The following is a 16,614-nucleotide window of genomic DNA, read 5'->3' as shown; positions in this document are numbered from 1 at the left end:
TTATCAAGTAAAAAAATAATACTCGTGTAAAAGAAATTGACTTTGTTTTAGGATTTGAGAGTACTAGCAATGATGATACCTCCTAATTAATGTTCAATATTTTACTATTTGATGGGTTCATTATTCAATTGCACGGTTGTTATCAGATCCAGGCTATCAAGTAAATAAGAGTCTTGTAAAATGAGTAAATTCCACTGAAATAATCTTTTACAATAAATAATCTTTTACTATCAAATAAATAAGTCTTTTACGATATTTTTACAAATTGCAAAGAAATAGACTAGTCCATTTTTTTATACATTATGTTAGACATTTATTTTGATGAATTACACCAATTGAAATACCGTTTAAAAATTAGTTTCTGGAATTATCTTTATTTTTTATTTATTTTATTTTCTTTGAGATTGGTGAATTGTCCTTATAAAATTGGAATAAAAATCAAATTAAATTTTGAATGAGAAACATATCATAAATAAATAATAATTGCAACCCGTATACATACTTTAATTTCATTAAAGGAAGAAAACAACGTATGTACAAAATGCATGTATATGCGCCACGCAATAATCAATAATGTATGGTAGGAGTAGAATAAAGAAGAAAATGAATAAACGTATCTATATATCAATTATTTCAAGCATGAATCGCATGGAATGTCTTCAATTTTATTTATATATAATATTTTTTGTGTATTTTTTCTAAATGTTTATTTTTGTGTTTGATAAAAGTATTTTTTATTTTTGTAAAATGTTCGTGCGTTGTATGAGACAATTATTTTTTAGACGATTGGTATGAGATGATTGCGGTAGCTTCAACAAGTTGGGGCAGTGTGGAATTGTGCTTTAGTTTTCTACCGTGGCAACAACATAAGGAGTGTACCTCCTGCTGCAAAAGCAGGCGCTTTTTTTTTCTCTATGAGATATGGGAATACAAATTATATATATATTAAAAAGAAATTAAATAATATATATTTACAAATATATAATAATTAATTGAGTAAAGTATGGTTTTTGTTTCTATTGTTTGGGGTAAGTCTTAAAATTGTCTCTAAGGTTTGAATAGTCTTATTTAAGTTCCCAACGTTTCAAAATTGACCCAATATTGTCCTGCCGTTAGGAATCTGTTAATGGAATTGATGACGGGACAAAATTGAGACGATTTTGAAACGTTAGGGATTTAAATAGGACGAAAATGTTCGGGACAAAAACGATACATAGAAATAAATTTTTATTTTATCATTCACTAATATCAATCTTTTACTGTACATAGTTATTCAATTATTTTTTAATCACATTTAAGTAAATTACACTTAATCACATTATTTTGATTCTAAATAAATTTATTTTTGTCACCAAAAAAAAAAAAATAAATTTATTTTTTAAATTTTACTCTTAAAGATTTTTTACTCATCATGAAATGTCTGTAAAATGACTAGAATCACATTACTTTATTGTATATGTAACATTTTTCCCACAAGTTTATGTATTAATCATTCTACAAACATTTTATGATGAGTACAAATTTTTAGGAGTAAAATTATAAAAAAATAAATTTATTTAGAATAAAATTAATGTGATTAAGTATAATTTACTTAGATGTGATTAAAAAATAATTGAATAACTATGTACCATAAAAAATGATATTATTGAAGGATAAAATTAAAATTTATTTCTATGTATCGTTTTGGTCCCCTAACGTGTTCGTCTTATTTAAGTCCCTAACGTTTCAAAATCGTCTCAATTTTGTTCCATCGTCAGTTCCGTTAACAGATTTCTAATGGCAGAACAACATTGAGTCAATTTTGAAACGTTAGGACTTAAATAGGACGATTCAAACGTTAGGGACAACTTTGAGACTTACCCCAAACGTTGGGGACAAAAACGATACTTTACTCTAATTAATTTTAATATATAAATAATATTTTGAATGAATAAAACATGTGTATAATATGTTGATATTCCGAAAATTATCTAAAACGGTGATTTGAGACTGAACTTGAAGTCCAGACTTCTTATGAGACAATGTCTAACTTGTTCTATTGTCGAGGTGTCACCGTCTGAGATCCTTGTGAAGAGGTGGGGAGTGGTACTTGTAAAAGATTTCGATGCTTAAGTTAGTAAGGACTTTAGACAGGTTTTTAATAGATTGGGACGTGAATATATTTGAAGGGTGTCAGTGTATTTACAGTAGAGTCGATAACCACCTTTTTGTAGTAGTTCCACCTTTGTAGGCTGGTAACCATTCCCTTTTTGTTGAGATCTATCTTTGAGTGAAAATAGAGATAGTAGAAAAGATTTAGGAAGACAGTTACTTATTTGGACAAGCGGAATTGAACCCCCTTATTGCGTCCGACCTCTTAGGAGGTTGGGTGAATGGAAGAAGGCACCATTGAGGGGTCTTTATCCTTATTGGCCTGACTATATTTGGATAAGGGTATGAATAGTGTCCCTGCTTGAATCCAAACTTTTATGAGATCGGGGTCCAAGTATTTGTGGCTCTAGTCTCCCTTGTTGGATACGCCGCCTTCAACAGGTCGGGTATTCGACATGTTTCAAAATTTGAAACATTGCCACTTTAATGAAATGGCTAATGTTAAGCGGAAGTTTTTTGGAAATCCGCGTGTGGCTTTATAGAGAGGTGTGAAATATCTTTTTTGCCCCTTGTTAATTGTAAAGGCTTCGCGTCTTTCCTTTTTTCTCTTTTCCATTTCCGAAAATGCTCTATTTGCTTTCGTTTCCTTCATTGAAGATCCTTCGCTCTTCTTCTCCTTTTCTTACTTCATAACAACGTTCTAGTTCAAAATAACTCCATCTAGAATCTTTTGAATATTTCTGTGTGCTTCGAAGAGAAAAGTTCGAGTTTTCGTGCCTTTTTATTTTTGCGCTTTATCAAAGTTGGTGCTTTTACTCCTTTTCTATTATTTTCGGTTCTTGTATCTTCTTTTGGATGATATGATAACTGGAGATATTTGTTGGAGGTGGAGTTTTTGTATTTTCTTTAACTGCTACTACTTGTTTGTTCTTAAAAACGTCGACTTTTTTTCAACTTGTCTATTGTCTGAGATTGTTGATATGGAATTTGATTGTGTTACCCTTAAATGGTGTCGTGCTTGCTTGCTCAAAAGTGACACCATTTCCTAATTGTTGAATTCATTTGTGAAAAAATCATTTGAAATCGTGTTTTTAACGTTATCCTATGAAAGTACGACTTCCTTTGTTTGGTGTCTGAGTTTGTTTTGTGACGGCTTCTTTGTTTGTTGTATTTGTAGGTATAGCTTTATGTCTCGATTGGTTATTCACGATATGTCAACAAAAATTTCCTTTTTCTCTTTTAACTTGGGTAGATACCTCTGTCCTTACTCCTATTTCTGTGATCAATAGACAGTATGCCGAGACTTTTCGTAGACACCATAGGTTGTGTGAGAACCTCTGTCCTTACTCCTGCTCCTGTGATCAATAGACAGTATGCCGAGACTTTTCGTAAACATCATAGGTTGTGTGAGAACCGGAAAGATGAGCGAAACTACGAGATAGTGGTAGCTGATCCCGAGGAGAGGGTGCGTTTTTTCTCACTAGAGAGGTCAGAGCACCATTTTCTTTTATGCCTATGATTATTTTTTCACTAAACTATATATTAGACTTCTATTTTTCGACTTTGAGATCAATGTCCTCTGGACGTACAATGTTGCACCTACCCAATTACACCCTAACTCTTGGGCCTTTCTGAAGATATACCATCTCCTTTGTCGGGAACTGGATATCTGGCCTTCTCTTAGAGTGTTCTTTTATCTCTTTGTTATGATCAAACCTTTTAGTTCTTCTAAAAAACTAGGTTGGGTGTCATTTCGAGTTGTCCAGGGGAGGAAAATTTTTTCCATTTTGGATGAGTATTTTCATGATTTCAAAAATTACTTCTTCAAAATCCGAGCTGTCGAAACCTTTCTTCTTAGATGAGAATGATGAATCATGTTTTCCGTTATATTGGAAAGAGAAACCCGTGATAGCCAAATGCAATGTAAATGACTTAGATGACCTTGAAAAGAGCGTAGTTGGCTTATTTCAAGAGTGCTCGGACCGAACTCCTTATTTGAACACCTAAAAATTCTTAGAGACTCCCAATCAACTTCAGGTAGCTTTTTTACTTTTTGCTTATAAATTTTGGTTGTGAGTTTATGTTGACGACTAATAATCCTTTACTTTTGCTTTGTAGAAAAAAATAACTCCTAAATATGCTGCTATGAAGACACTACGAGCGACCAGGAAGAATGTTATGGTTCGGGATATACAGTCAAAGAAAACTGGTGACATTTCCACCCGACCTTCCCCTTCAAAGTCGGACTCAGGTGCCTTAGTTTAAAAAAAAGATTATACCCGTCTCGACAACTCGTCTAATTCATCCTAACTCTCCTTCAGACAGTACCATGGTCCGTCCTCTCCCTTCTTCCTCTGAACCCCATCCAAAAAGACAAAAAACTATCGAGGAGAGGAGTATTTATGACAAGGGTTTTGACAAACTCATTTGGAGTGAAAATCACATTCTCTTCTACAGCCATATCATTATGAACGATGTGATCCTCAAGAATCATCTCCAACTCCTGGCCTGTGGTAGAATTCGGACTACAGATGTATGCGCTGCCTTAAAAAGGGGGATTGAAAAGGGGCTTAATCTAGCCTGGACTATGATAATAAAGAGATTAATAGTGAAATGTGATTCTCAATGAGTGGTAGCTACTCTCAATAGACAAAGCCATCTACAAAGACACCTAAATGGCTTAATCAGTGCATTAGTAATTGGGAAAGAAAAAATTGGATGATCCTTTTTAGTGGTGAATGCGGATCGGATATGGCCAAATTTTCGATTCGATCCACACTAAAATCATCGGATTAGATCCAATATCCGCAGTTTTTAAGTTTGGGTTCGATCCGATCCGAATATCCATAAAATGCAAAAATATTTCTAAAAGCTTATTTTTATTAAAAAAATCAATAAAATTCATTTTTTTCTATTCTTTTAAATATGTTTACTCTTAAAATAATATTAAACATACTTTTCTTAAATAATAAATTAAAATAATACAACATATATGATAATTATTAGTTGAAATAAAACATAAAAATAATATTTACTTATTTATTTCTTTATTTTTGCGGATACGCGGATATGCGAATACTTACACAAAATTCACAATCCGATCCGATTAGTATGCGGATCGGATCCATATCCGCAATTTTTCGAATCGGATTTAGATAAATATTGTGGATATGCAGATTGAACCCGATCTATGAATACCCCTAAGATTCCTTTTTGTAAATATCTATAGAGAAGACGATAAACATACTAATTGTCTGACACAAAAAAATTACTCTCTTAGAGAGGTTATTAGTATATTAATTGATAATAAATAAGAGTCTCTTTATCCTATTTAATTTGTATTTAATCTCTTTTGAATTTTTTAACTCTATTTCAATACTAAAAAAAAAATATTAAGTTTTTAATATTTTTTATTAATATTTTATTTTTATATTATTAAAATTTAAAATAAAAAAATAAAAATATTAATTAAAAATATTAATTAATATTAATAAAATAATTAATTCCGAACCTTTCTCTAAAATTAAACCAATATTTTACAAGTCGACTATTGAATAGTTTAGACTCTTACTCGATATTATAAAATAAATTTACTAAAATAATTATGTAAAAACTAATTTATATAACACGTTATACGAAGTAATCAAATGAAATCATCAATAACATATATCAATAACATATCATGTACTAACCTAATAACTCATCCATTATTTATTCTTCGAAGTGATCAGATTTTTATTTTATTATACTTTTCTATTTTTGAAACAAACATTTATGTAATAAAAGTTTGTATTTAAGGTTCTGTAAAGATTGAGCTACAAGCCTACGACTAGAAGATCCATTTAAATTCGTCAACACAAAATCAAAATCATTCTGTAGAATTTTTATTGGGTTAATTGAGTCAATCTCACCTTTTTTAATGCAACAGATCAAGAATTAAACCGAACTTTATTTAAAGATTTACTGTTGATCAAAAAATTATTATATACATAAAATAAAATTTTAATTTTTAGTATTTATTTAAACAGATAAATGAGTTAATTATATGACAAAACTAAATTAATTTGAGTCAATCTCACTGATAATAATAAGTTGCGTAGTGATAATTGTTACGTTGCTGTTACTTCACTCAATTTGAAAATTGAAGGGTGATCACCAATAATCAGCCGAGTAATTCCCTCACATCATACCTTCACTACTTAGTTAAGGAATCACCTGATCACAATTTCTTTAATTTTTATAATTTTCTCTTCAATTCAGTCACTCCAAACTATTTCAAACTGTTTTTCTAAGCACATCATAAATAGCAAAAATGATCTTTTTAGAAAAATATATATAAATTTATCCTTAGTATTAGAAACAAGAGACTGAGAGAGTAAACTGAAAGGTGTATTATTGAGTTGTGTTCAAAAGTACAATATACAAGAGGTATTTATAGGTGCTAAATGAATCAGAGTAATAAAGGCATAGAATCCTATAATTAATATACAGATATACTACATAAATATAGACGATACTAATTGATGCTAATGATTCTCTAACATCCCCCCTCAAACTCAAGTGGGAGCTAAGGATACCAACTTGAGTTTGGATAACAAAGTCCGGAAACGAGTCGGGTGATGAGCTTTCGTGAAGATATCAGCAGCCTGATCTAGTGTTCCAACAGCAATGAGACGAATAGCATCAATAAGGATACGTTGCCGAACAAAGTGACAATCAAGCTCAATGTGTTTGGTGCGTTCATGAAAGACATCATTATGGGCGATCTGAATAGCACTGCGATTATCACAAAAAACATCAGTAGGGGACGACTGAGGAGCACCCAAATCTTCGAGAAGCCAACGAACCGAGACAACTTCAGCAGTGGTGTCAGCGAGGGCACGGTACTCAGCTTCTGTGCTTGAGCGAGCAGTGAACGTTTGCTTCTTAGCACGCCAAGAAATGAGAGCGTCGCCAAGAAACAAACAGTAACCAGTAGTAGAACGACGATCAGTGGGATCACCAGCCCAATCAGCATCGGAGTAAGCCTGAAGAGATAAAGAGGAATAGGCAGAAAAATAAAGACCATGAAAGAGAGTGCCTTTGATGTAGCGAAGAATGCGTAGAACTGCCGCATAGTGAGTAGTACGAGGAGCCGACAAGAACTGGCTAAGTACATGAACCGGATAGGCGATGTCTGGTCGGGTGACAGTCAAGTAGACCAGACCGCCAACTAACTGTCGATAGAGAGTCGGATTATCCAAAACAGTGCCATCCATAGGGGTAAATCGAACATTAGGCTCAAGAGGAGTAGACTTAGTGCGACTATCTGTAATCCCAGCACGAGCAAGAAGATCTGAAGCATACTTAGCCTGAGAGAGATAGATGCCATCATCGGTGGAGATGACCTCGAGACCAAGAAAATAGCTGAGAGAACCAAGATCTTTCATCTCAAAGGTACGGTGAAGTGAGGCCTTGAGAGCAGAAATACCATCAACATCATCTCCGGTGATTATCATGTCATCAACATACAAAAGTAGAAGAACAACTCCACGTTCGCTTTTACGAATGAAGAGCGCATTCTCATGAGGGCTAGATGTAAAACCAAGACCGCATATGGTAGTGCTGAACTTGTCAAACCATTCACGAGGAGCTTGCTTAAGTCCATAAAGTGCCTTACGAAGGAGACAAACCTTATCAGAAGGACAAGGATATCCTGGAGGTGGTTTCATATAGACTGTCTTTTTCAAATCCCCATTAAGAAATGCATTCTTCACATCCATCTGACTGAGAGACCATTTTTTAACCGCGGCAATGGCAAGAAGAGCTCGAACAGACGTAAGGCGAGCGACAGGGGCAAAAGTCTCTTCATAATCAATACCATACTCTTGCGTACAACCTTGAGCAACCAAGCGGGCCTTATAACGGTCAATAGAGCCATCAGAGCGAGTCTTGATCTTGTATACCCATCTACTGCCCACAACTTCCTGATCAGAAGGAGGATCAACCAGATCCCAAGTGTGTGCTTTTTCAAGTGCCTGTAATTCTTCTTGCATTGCTTGTTGCCAATTTGGGTTTGAGGAGGCTTCTCTGAATGTCTTAGGTTCATGTTGATGAAGAATAGTAGAAAAGCAATGGTAATCAAGAAGATGAGGAGGTGGATTTCTTACCCTGGAAGAACGAGCAGGAGGAGGAGGCATGACGGTAGGAGCAGGATCATCGTCCGGTCTGGAATCATCGGGAGATGGAGAAGGCGGAGGAACAGGAGGCTGTGGAGGGTCACTCGAGATAGAACCTGTAGAATCATCACTAGGAAAAAGATCAACACTGGGGTTAGTAAACAAAGGTGACTGAGTAGTAGGAATCGACTCAAAGGATGAGAACCGAGAAAACATGTGGTGCTCCCAAAAGACAACATGACGAGATATACGAATACGTTTAGAAAGAGGATCCCAACAACGATAACCCTTGTGTTCAGTGCTATAACCAAGAAAACAACACATACGAGCCCGAGGTTCAAGTTTACTATGTTCATGAGGCTGAAGAAGAACAAAACATACACAACCGAAAACTCGAAGAGAACTGTAATCTGGGGGGGTATGATAAAGACGCTCAAAGGGAGTAACATTACCAAGAACAGAAGAAGGGAGTCTATTGATAACATGAACAGCAGTAAGAACAGCTTCACCCCAAGTACGCTCAGGACACGAAGAGGAAAGGAGCATTGCACGGACGGAGTCAAGAATGTGACGGTGTTTGCGTTCAGCTCTACCATTTTGTTGAGACGTACCAGGACAAGAAAACTCAGACAGAGTACCCTGTTCTGCAAGAAAGGCTAAGAGTTTGGAATCACGGTATTCCATAGCATTATCACGTCGGAAAACCTTAATGGCCTTGGAAAACTGAGTTTTAATCATAGTAGCAAAGTTGATATAGATCTGAGGTAACTTATGGCGATTAGTCATCAAATAAACCCAAGTAAAACGGGAATAATCATCAATGAAAACAACAAAGTATCGAGCTCCGCCCATAGAGGCAGTGGGAGCGGGGCCCCAAACATCAGAGTGAATGAGATCAAAAGGAGAGCAAGCAAGAGATGAACTATTGTGAAAAGATAAAGCAGGTTGTTTGGCAGTTTGGCAAGAAATGCAGTCAAAAGATTCATTCGGAACCTGACCTAAAACACCCTGAGATACAAGAGGACGCAGTTTTCCTAAGGAGGTGTGGGCAAGACGTTGATGCCATAAGTGAAGGGTAGAGGGAGAAGAAGCAGCACAGAGATTTGGTATAGGAGGAATATGAAGACTTTCGAGTTCAAACAACCTTCCGACCTTACGTCCAGTCCCGATGATCTGTCCCGTCCGAGGATCCTGTACACGACAACCAGAAACAGAAAAGGTGACGTCAAAACCCAGATCAACAAGTTGACCAACAGAAATAAGATTGAAGTTTAATTTGGGAATGTAGTAAGTATCAGGAAGATTAAGAGATGACTGAGATATAGAACCCTTGTGTGTTGCATGCAAGAGGGAGCCATTTGCAGTATTGACAGAAGGTCCATTTGTAGTTGCAGACATGGACGAGAAAATATTACGCAACGGAGACATGTGATTAAAGCAACCCGAGTCAAAGTACCATTTAGAAGTACCTGGAAGGCTCGATAAAGCAGCAGGGGTATTACCAGAAACAGAGAGAAGACGCTGTAGAAGAGATGCAATATCAGATAGAGAGACAGTGGTAGGTTCAGTAGTAGCAACAACAGTAGAAGCAGGCGCAGGACGTGGTGGACGAGTAGGACAGGTAGTAAGCAAATGTCCCGAGAGCTTGCAATAACGGCAGAACAACTGTGAACAATGGTAGCTAATATGCCCTTTCTGGTGGCATGTGCGACATTCAACAGAGGGACAGCTGGAGAACGGGTGCCCGAAACGGTTACAGTTGCGACAGAAGGCCCCCTTTCTGTCTGTGGCAGCAAAAACATCTGACTTTTTCATAAAAGTATTCATAGAGAACAAGGAGAGGAGAGAAAAACTGCAATTTCGGAGCAGAAAATGAGAAAACGGATGGCAAAATCGGAAAGAGCTCACCAAAAAATCTTAGGGAGGGTCCCACTTGTCTGCCACGTCAGCGCCACGTCAGCAGCCACATCAGCGCCACGTCAGGGCAACGGAGACACGTGGCAGTCCGTGAGAGGATGAAGAGGACGAGCTGGCGTCGAGGTGGCGGCCGGGTCAGCGCGCATATTTAAAACAACGAAATAAAAAAAATGCATAAACTGATAAAACGGGTGTAGATGGAACTGCCGGAAGGAAGCGCAGATGGAACTGCCGCTAGTTTGAAGGAAGCGCAGACGGAACTGCCGCTTGTTTTAAGGAAGCGCAGACGGAACTGCCGCTATCTGAAGGAAGTGCAGATGGAACTGCCAGAAAGAAACGCAGACGGAACTGCCACGGGAGAATGCAGACGGAACTGCCACGAGTAAAATGCAGACGGAACTGCCACGGGAGAACGCAAACGGAACTGCCACGAGAGAACACAGACGGAACTGCAACGAGAGAACATAGACGGAACTGCCACGAGAGAACGGAGACGGAACTGCCGAAAGAGAGCGAAAACTATATGATTTCTTCATGAGAATAGGTAAGTAGCGGATGACAATGGTGTTTGATCATTCAACTTAAGGAAAACAACCTATCCTCTTCAAGGAGGATACCATGGCTCTGATACCATATTAGAAACAAGAGACTGAGAGAGTAAACTGAAAGGTGTATTATTGAGTTGTGTTCAAAAGTACAATATACAAGAGGTATTTATAGGTGCTAAATGAATCAGAGTAATAAAGGCATAGAATCCTATAATTAATATACAGATATACTACATAAATATAGACGATACTAATTGATGCTAATGATTCTCTAACACTTAGTTTGGTGAAGATGATAATGATTCGACGATACATGGACATATATATATATATATATATATATATATATATATATATTCGAATGAGCAAAATAAAGAACGAAGACATGAAAGAGAAAGCAGACATAGAAGTAGACATAGCAATTATTAAGCAGTATTGGGCTTCAAACTAAATAGGCCTGAAGCCTTTCTTTCTATTTCATTTATATTTTTGGATTTGACATAAAAAAAAACTATATTACATGTATATTAAAATTAATGACTAAAATTAGTTATTAATATAAAATATTTATTAAAATATAAAATATATATTAAAAATTAAAGTAAACAACATATATATTTATATACAGAGATATAATAATTGATTTTTGTGACAGACTTTAGTGTATAAATAAATTTTTGAAAGAAAAATGTTGAGCTCAATTTTTTTTATTTTATATTTATTTAGTATTACATCTAAAAAGGTAAAATTGATTTGTCAAGTCAAGACGTGTATCTGTTTTCTTTTCTAAATAAAATTTACATCAAAAGAATTTATATGCAACATTTTTTTTTTTGTGAGCACCTTTTGTTTGTGTAATAGATATACAATATTAATTGTTCACATTGGACCCTTTTATCATCTCTACATAACCAGTGCAAAATTGGGGGTGATTGTCTTATTCCCTCTTATTCCTTTGTATTTCAAGAAGCTAAGCCCACTTTTTAGTGCATAGAAATACTTTTTAAATCAACCACTTTACACGTCCGAAAAAAAAAATCAACCACTTTAAGCCTCGTTTTCCGACCAAAAAGGAAAGAAAAAGATTCGTTAGTCCTTAAAACAAGATTCCTTGAATTTATTGAATCCATAAATAAACAAATGAAGAATATATGAGTCTACCATAGCGATTAATTAACCCTAAACATAGAACGAAGATAAATAACATAAGAAAAGAAAAGAATGGTCCTACAACACTTCAACTCAAATCTATATTTATATTTATCAATATCAATGCTAATACACTGTGATATTTCATACTGTTTTCAAATAAATAAACCAATTAATAAATAAAATACCACTATATATCAGATAATCTGATCAGAAAGAGAAGGAAGTCTTCGATAAAAGTTGGCAGAAACGGAAGGCATGTCATCACGAAACCTTGGATGGCGAAAGTAATAGAAACCAGCTCCCAACACAAAACCTTTAAACGGCACCACGTAGAACACCAACGACAACACGAAGCACAAAACGGCAAACATCGCCGTCGCCCTTGGGTCCCGCCAACTGAACAGAGCTTCCAATCGCTCTCCCTGAGCTGCCACGTCACCAAGCAAAGTCTGCGCCCTCCCCGCAAGCGCCCGCACCCTATCGTACCTGATCCGCACCACCTCCGGGGACCTCGTCGTCGGAAACCCGTCAAACTCCTCATCCAGCTCGTCCAAACTCACCATGTCCACACACGAAACCCTCGGATCCATGCTCTGTGGGACCCTCTGCCGGTAACGGAATCTCAACAGAAGAATCAAGAAGCAATACATGAATGCAGTGGGTAGAACGAGAGAAGGGCAGAAGACTATTGCCAAAAGAAGCACGTGCATTAGAATAGTAGTGGGAGGATGCACCCACCTTCGGATCCCGTCAAACCAACGCGCCAGAGACGCGGCGCGTGAGATGCAACTAATCACCCTGAACCAATTCGCCTTGCTTCGTCTCATGCTCCACACGTGAGTGTCTGAATCTAACATGAACTGAACCACCTCATGACCCAAGGGCGGTTCAGACCGGGCCAGTCGAGCCGTCACGATCCTCATAGCCATGTGACGTAGAATATCTTGTTGGGCTGGACCGAATGGTTTCACATAATGCATTCTTGGAAGAATTGGGCTAGTGTAGGCCTGCATTAAACTCAACCACGACGAGCATGAAAATCTCACTGCAATTTCTATCTCTCCCATCTTCTTGGCTCCACTTGGCAGCAAAACGGTTAGAGAGTAGGAATGAACGTAAACCCGGTTGGTGTCCAACGTGGACAAACGCACGCGAATTTTCCCCAATCTAACATCTTTATTCAGCTTCCCCTCTTCAGAACGCTTGTACCTTCCGTTATCGAACACACCAATTGTGAGGACTGTGCAAGGGTCATAAACATCCCATGTGTATTGTTCATTCCATCGCGGGTTAAACCGGTCAATGATGGTTCGGGTTCGGATCCACTTGGGTCCATATTTGGCCACCGCGAAAGCATCGGTAGTGCCACGTGTTCCGTCCTTGGTCTTCACGGGGAGGAGGTTAGTGGCGCCGCGAATTCCCACCTCAAGCAAACCAATTGGAGCCTTGCATAGTTGTTTGGCCGATGCACGAGCGTCGCTAGTCACGTGAGTTGCTTCGTCGATCACGTGATAGCCTCCTTCCAGGCACACCCGAACGTGAATCCTCCCCGTGTAGGGACGGGACTCGTCATCACTAGATAAATTGAACCATCTTGACTTTGGCTCCGCTCCAACATCTGTCCGCCGTTCGATTGATGACACGTGGATTTTCGCTTGGCCAACGGTTTGGGAGTTTGACACGTCCTCCACCGTTAAAACCAAGAAAGGCTCAAACGGCTCAGCTGCAACAAATACAAGGTCTTCATTCCATGTTGGGTTAGCCGAGCTTGACGCTGCTGAGCCTCCAGCCGATGTTCTTCCAGTCTTGAAAACCTGTGCGCCGAGTTGACCCTTCACTACGTAAAGCTCTGGACTCCTAAGCTTAGGCTCGGATCCCGAACCTAGCTGCAAGTCCTGCGTCTGGATGACCGTTACTCTCAGATACCAAAGCTTTGGGGAAAGATACACTTTAGCTCTAGTCTCCGGTATTAAACCGCCGGAATCAGACTGCCACGCCTCTTGAAACGCTTCGTCAGCCTGCGTCCCGATCCACACGGCCAGCATGACGTCATTTCCTGGCGACGTATCAGATTCCAGGGTGTACCATTGAGGAGCCAAAGGACTGTCCGGCGGCACACGCTTAGGCACTTCTTGCAAATCAAACGACACCGTTCCGAGTGAATTCTCGGTGATCTCTTCACCTTCTTTCTTCTCCTCGCACCACACTGAAACCTCCAACGACGTGGAATTGAGTCCTTCTTTATCAAAAGCAAAAACCTGATCCCAGTCTTTGTCTTCACTTTCGCTCTTCGTCTTCACACTGTGTGTTCCGATCACGAGCTTCGCATAAACCTTTGAACCGCTTTCACTACTGTTTGCTCGTTTTGCCTTCACCACGCGAACGTAGAGGAATGGAATGCGATCCACAAGATCGTAAGTGCTGCGACTACGATCGCTGCTCAAAGACCGTAGTTCGTGATCGTTCACGCTCAGATTATTATTCTGAGCTCGCTTTATTATCTCAATATGCTTCTCCTTTTGTGGTTTTGCTAGATCCTGCACTTCTGCCACCGGTTGTGGTGGTGCCGCCTCTGCCGGAGCCTCCTCCTTTGGTTTTGGATTATCCGGTGGAGCTTTCGCCTTTTCCTGTTCTTCTTCAGGAGGTTTGCTTTGTTCTTCTTCCTTCTTCTCCTCATCCTGCTTATTCTCTTCTGATTTTTCTTCTTTCTTCTCTTCTTCGTTTGCGCTCTCTGCCGCCGGCGGAGGTGCGGTCTCTGCCTTCAGCTCGCCATCGGCCTCGGCTGACGGCGGCGGCGGTGGATCATCGTCAACGTAAGAGACTTTGAGTCCTAACTCTCCTTTGATCTGAGAGAACACGCTTCTCTTCTCCAACGGATAGTACACAATCTCTTCTGTACCAGACTTCACAAAACTGCTTCCTGAGATTTTCACTTTTCCGAGAAAAGTGCTTCGCTTCCCCAGCTTCTTATCGTTATAGAGATTGACCTCTAACGACTCTGAAGCCATTGAATCTTTATCATGAACAATAAACTCGAGCTTCTCGTCCCATTGAGGGTTGAGATCTCTGGACTTGGTAGTTGTTCTTCTTCTCTGGCCATCGAAATCCACAACGGCATAAGCACTTGCGGTTCCTTGGCCATCTTTCGGCATCAAATTCTTGGCGTTGCAAACCTCCACGATAAGCTTCCTGCCGGAATTTTCCGCCATTGATGAAACTACGTGAAGAATTTTCAGACAGAGAGAGTGAACGATAATAATTGTGTTGGTTACCGTTAAAAAGTTAGTAGTGATCTTTCGGCGTTTGGTTTAGTGGAGCATCAATGTACTGTTGCATAAGAAGAAGGTCTTGAACGTTTTAAAGCTAAAGCGAGGAGCGTGTACACGTGGATTAGATCTGCCACGTGGCAGAATCTCGAGGTGTGTGATTTTTGGACCAGCAACTGAAAAATGATTTATTTTATACTGAGCACCGTGCCTGGTGCTGAATTGCTGTTGATGCTGGATTTATATGGCATTTTGGTGAAGAATATTATAGAAGTGACTCTTTTTTTTTTTTTTCACTCATTAATTTTCCTGTGGTGAAACGTGAACATGATAAATGAACCGGAGATGAAAATGCATTCTGCATGTGAAACGGAAAAAAATTGAATGCGCAAGCAGTCAAGCACGCACTACTCATGTTTCATGTTTGTCCTGTTGCTTTTTTTTTTTTTTTAAAGAAACTTTTATAGTATTCCTTTTGTTGTATCTAGTCAACAATCACTAACTAGTTTAGAAAAAGAAAGTGTCTTTGGGTTCATTGATCTATTCATTCATCATGGCATCTCTTAGTTTTGTTAAATTGGAAAATGGAATTACTCTACATTTCATTTCTCTAACGATCGACGATGTTGAAATATTTGCTTGTATTATTATTTTTCATATGCCGTTTTGGGTAACTTGATTAAATAGTGTGGCCATTTTTATCACATTATAACGTGCTTGATAGGTGTGAGAGTCAGTGCAAATCAAAGTCAAGATGTTGTCGTCAATTAATTATTAATTAACAATGTAGATAAAGATATACTCATTGGACTGAGTTCCTACTGAATTTATTTTATTAAAACATGTCTTTCTTAATTTTTTTTTCATTTTCTTTTTAAGTTTTGCACGTTGCCTTGTGCATAGTTTACTGCAAGATAGAAACCCACTTGCACACTGCAAATATGAACGTTGTTTCTGGTCTGGGTGATTGTCTTTTTTTCGAGGGAAACTTTGTAGAGAAAGACGATGCTATGAACTTCAATGTGATGGATCGTTATATGTTAAAATGATGCACACACCCACTGACTGCTCATTGTACGACACTGACAAGATGCATGACGTTACTTGTATATTTAATAGCATTGGCTAAAGAAAATTAAATGTGGTTAAAATTTGCTTATTTCAATTCTATTATTTAGGGACCTCCTCCAGGGAACCCCACGATTGGAGACACATTTAAATACGGCTGATTCTAACCCACTTGAATTGATTTAGTAGTTAACTCATTAGTTCACTTAAATAAATGTCGAAGATTTGAATCTCTCCTTATATATATACATAGCAATTTATTGTCTGGCGACAAATCCTTAAATAAAATACGACAGATTTTTTTTTTGTGACTGAAATAAATTAAACAAAGAAAAACAAAAAAAACAAAACAAGGAACTGCTTAAATAGAGGGACAGTCCCGTTTAAGACTACTCTTAAACTCCTCCCAAGGTG

At 38.0% G+C, this 16,614-nt stretch overlaps 1 protein-coding gene across 1 annotated transcript; it reads right to left on the bottom strand.

The window, feature by feature from the left end:
* Positions 1 to 11,896: 11,896 nt before the first annotated feature.
* On the bottom strand, positions 11,897 to 15,339 carry LOC107621259 (C2 calcium/lipid-binding plant phosphoribosyltransferase family protein). Its single transcript, XM_021113128.2, has one exon. The coding sequence runs from the start codon at positions 15,073 to 15,075 to the stop codon at positions 12,061 to 12,063; it is 3,015 nt and encodes a 1,004-aa protein (XP_020968787.2). The 5' UTR covers positions 15,076 to 15,339; the 3' UTR covers positions 11,897 to 12,060.
* Between the last annotated feature and the right edge of the window lie 1,275 nt (positions 15,340 to 16,614).

The sequence above is a fragment of the Arachis ipaensis genome, chromosome B10, assembly GCF_059453495.1.
Source record: "Arachis ipaensis isolate K30076 ecotype BB chromosome B10, ASM5945349v1, whole genome shotgun sequence".
NCBI classification, from domain to species: domain Eukaryota; kingdom Viridiplantae; phylum Streptophyta; class Magnoliopsida; order Fabales; family Fabaceae; genus Arachis; species Arachis ipaensis.
The sequence above is the reverse complement of the archived record's forward strand: the minus strand, read 5'-3'. Positions and strand labels throughout refer to the sequence as shown.

Bases quoted from the DNA above. Each gene is read 5' to 3' on its own strand.
- LOC107621259 (XM_021113128.2), bottom strand. From the start codon at position 15,075: ATGGCGGAAAATTCCGGCAGGAAGCTTATCGTGGAGGTTTGCAACGCC.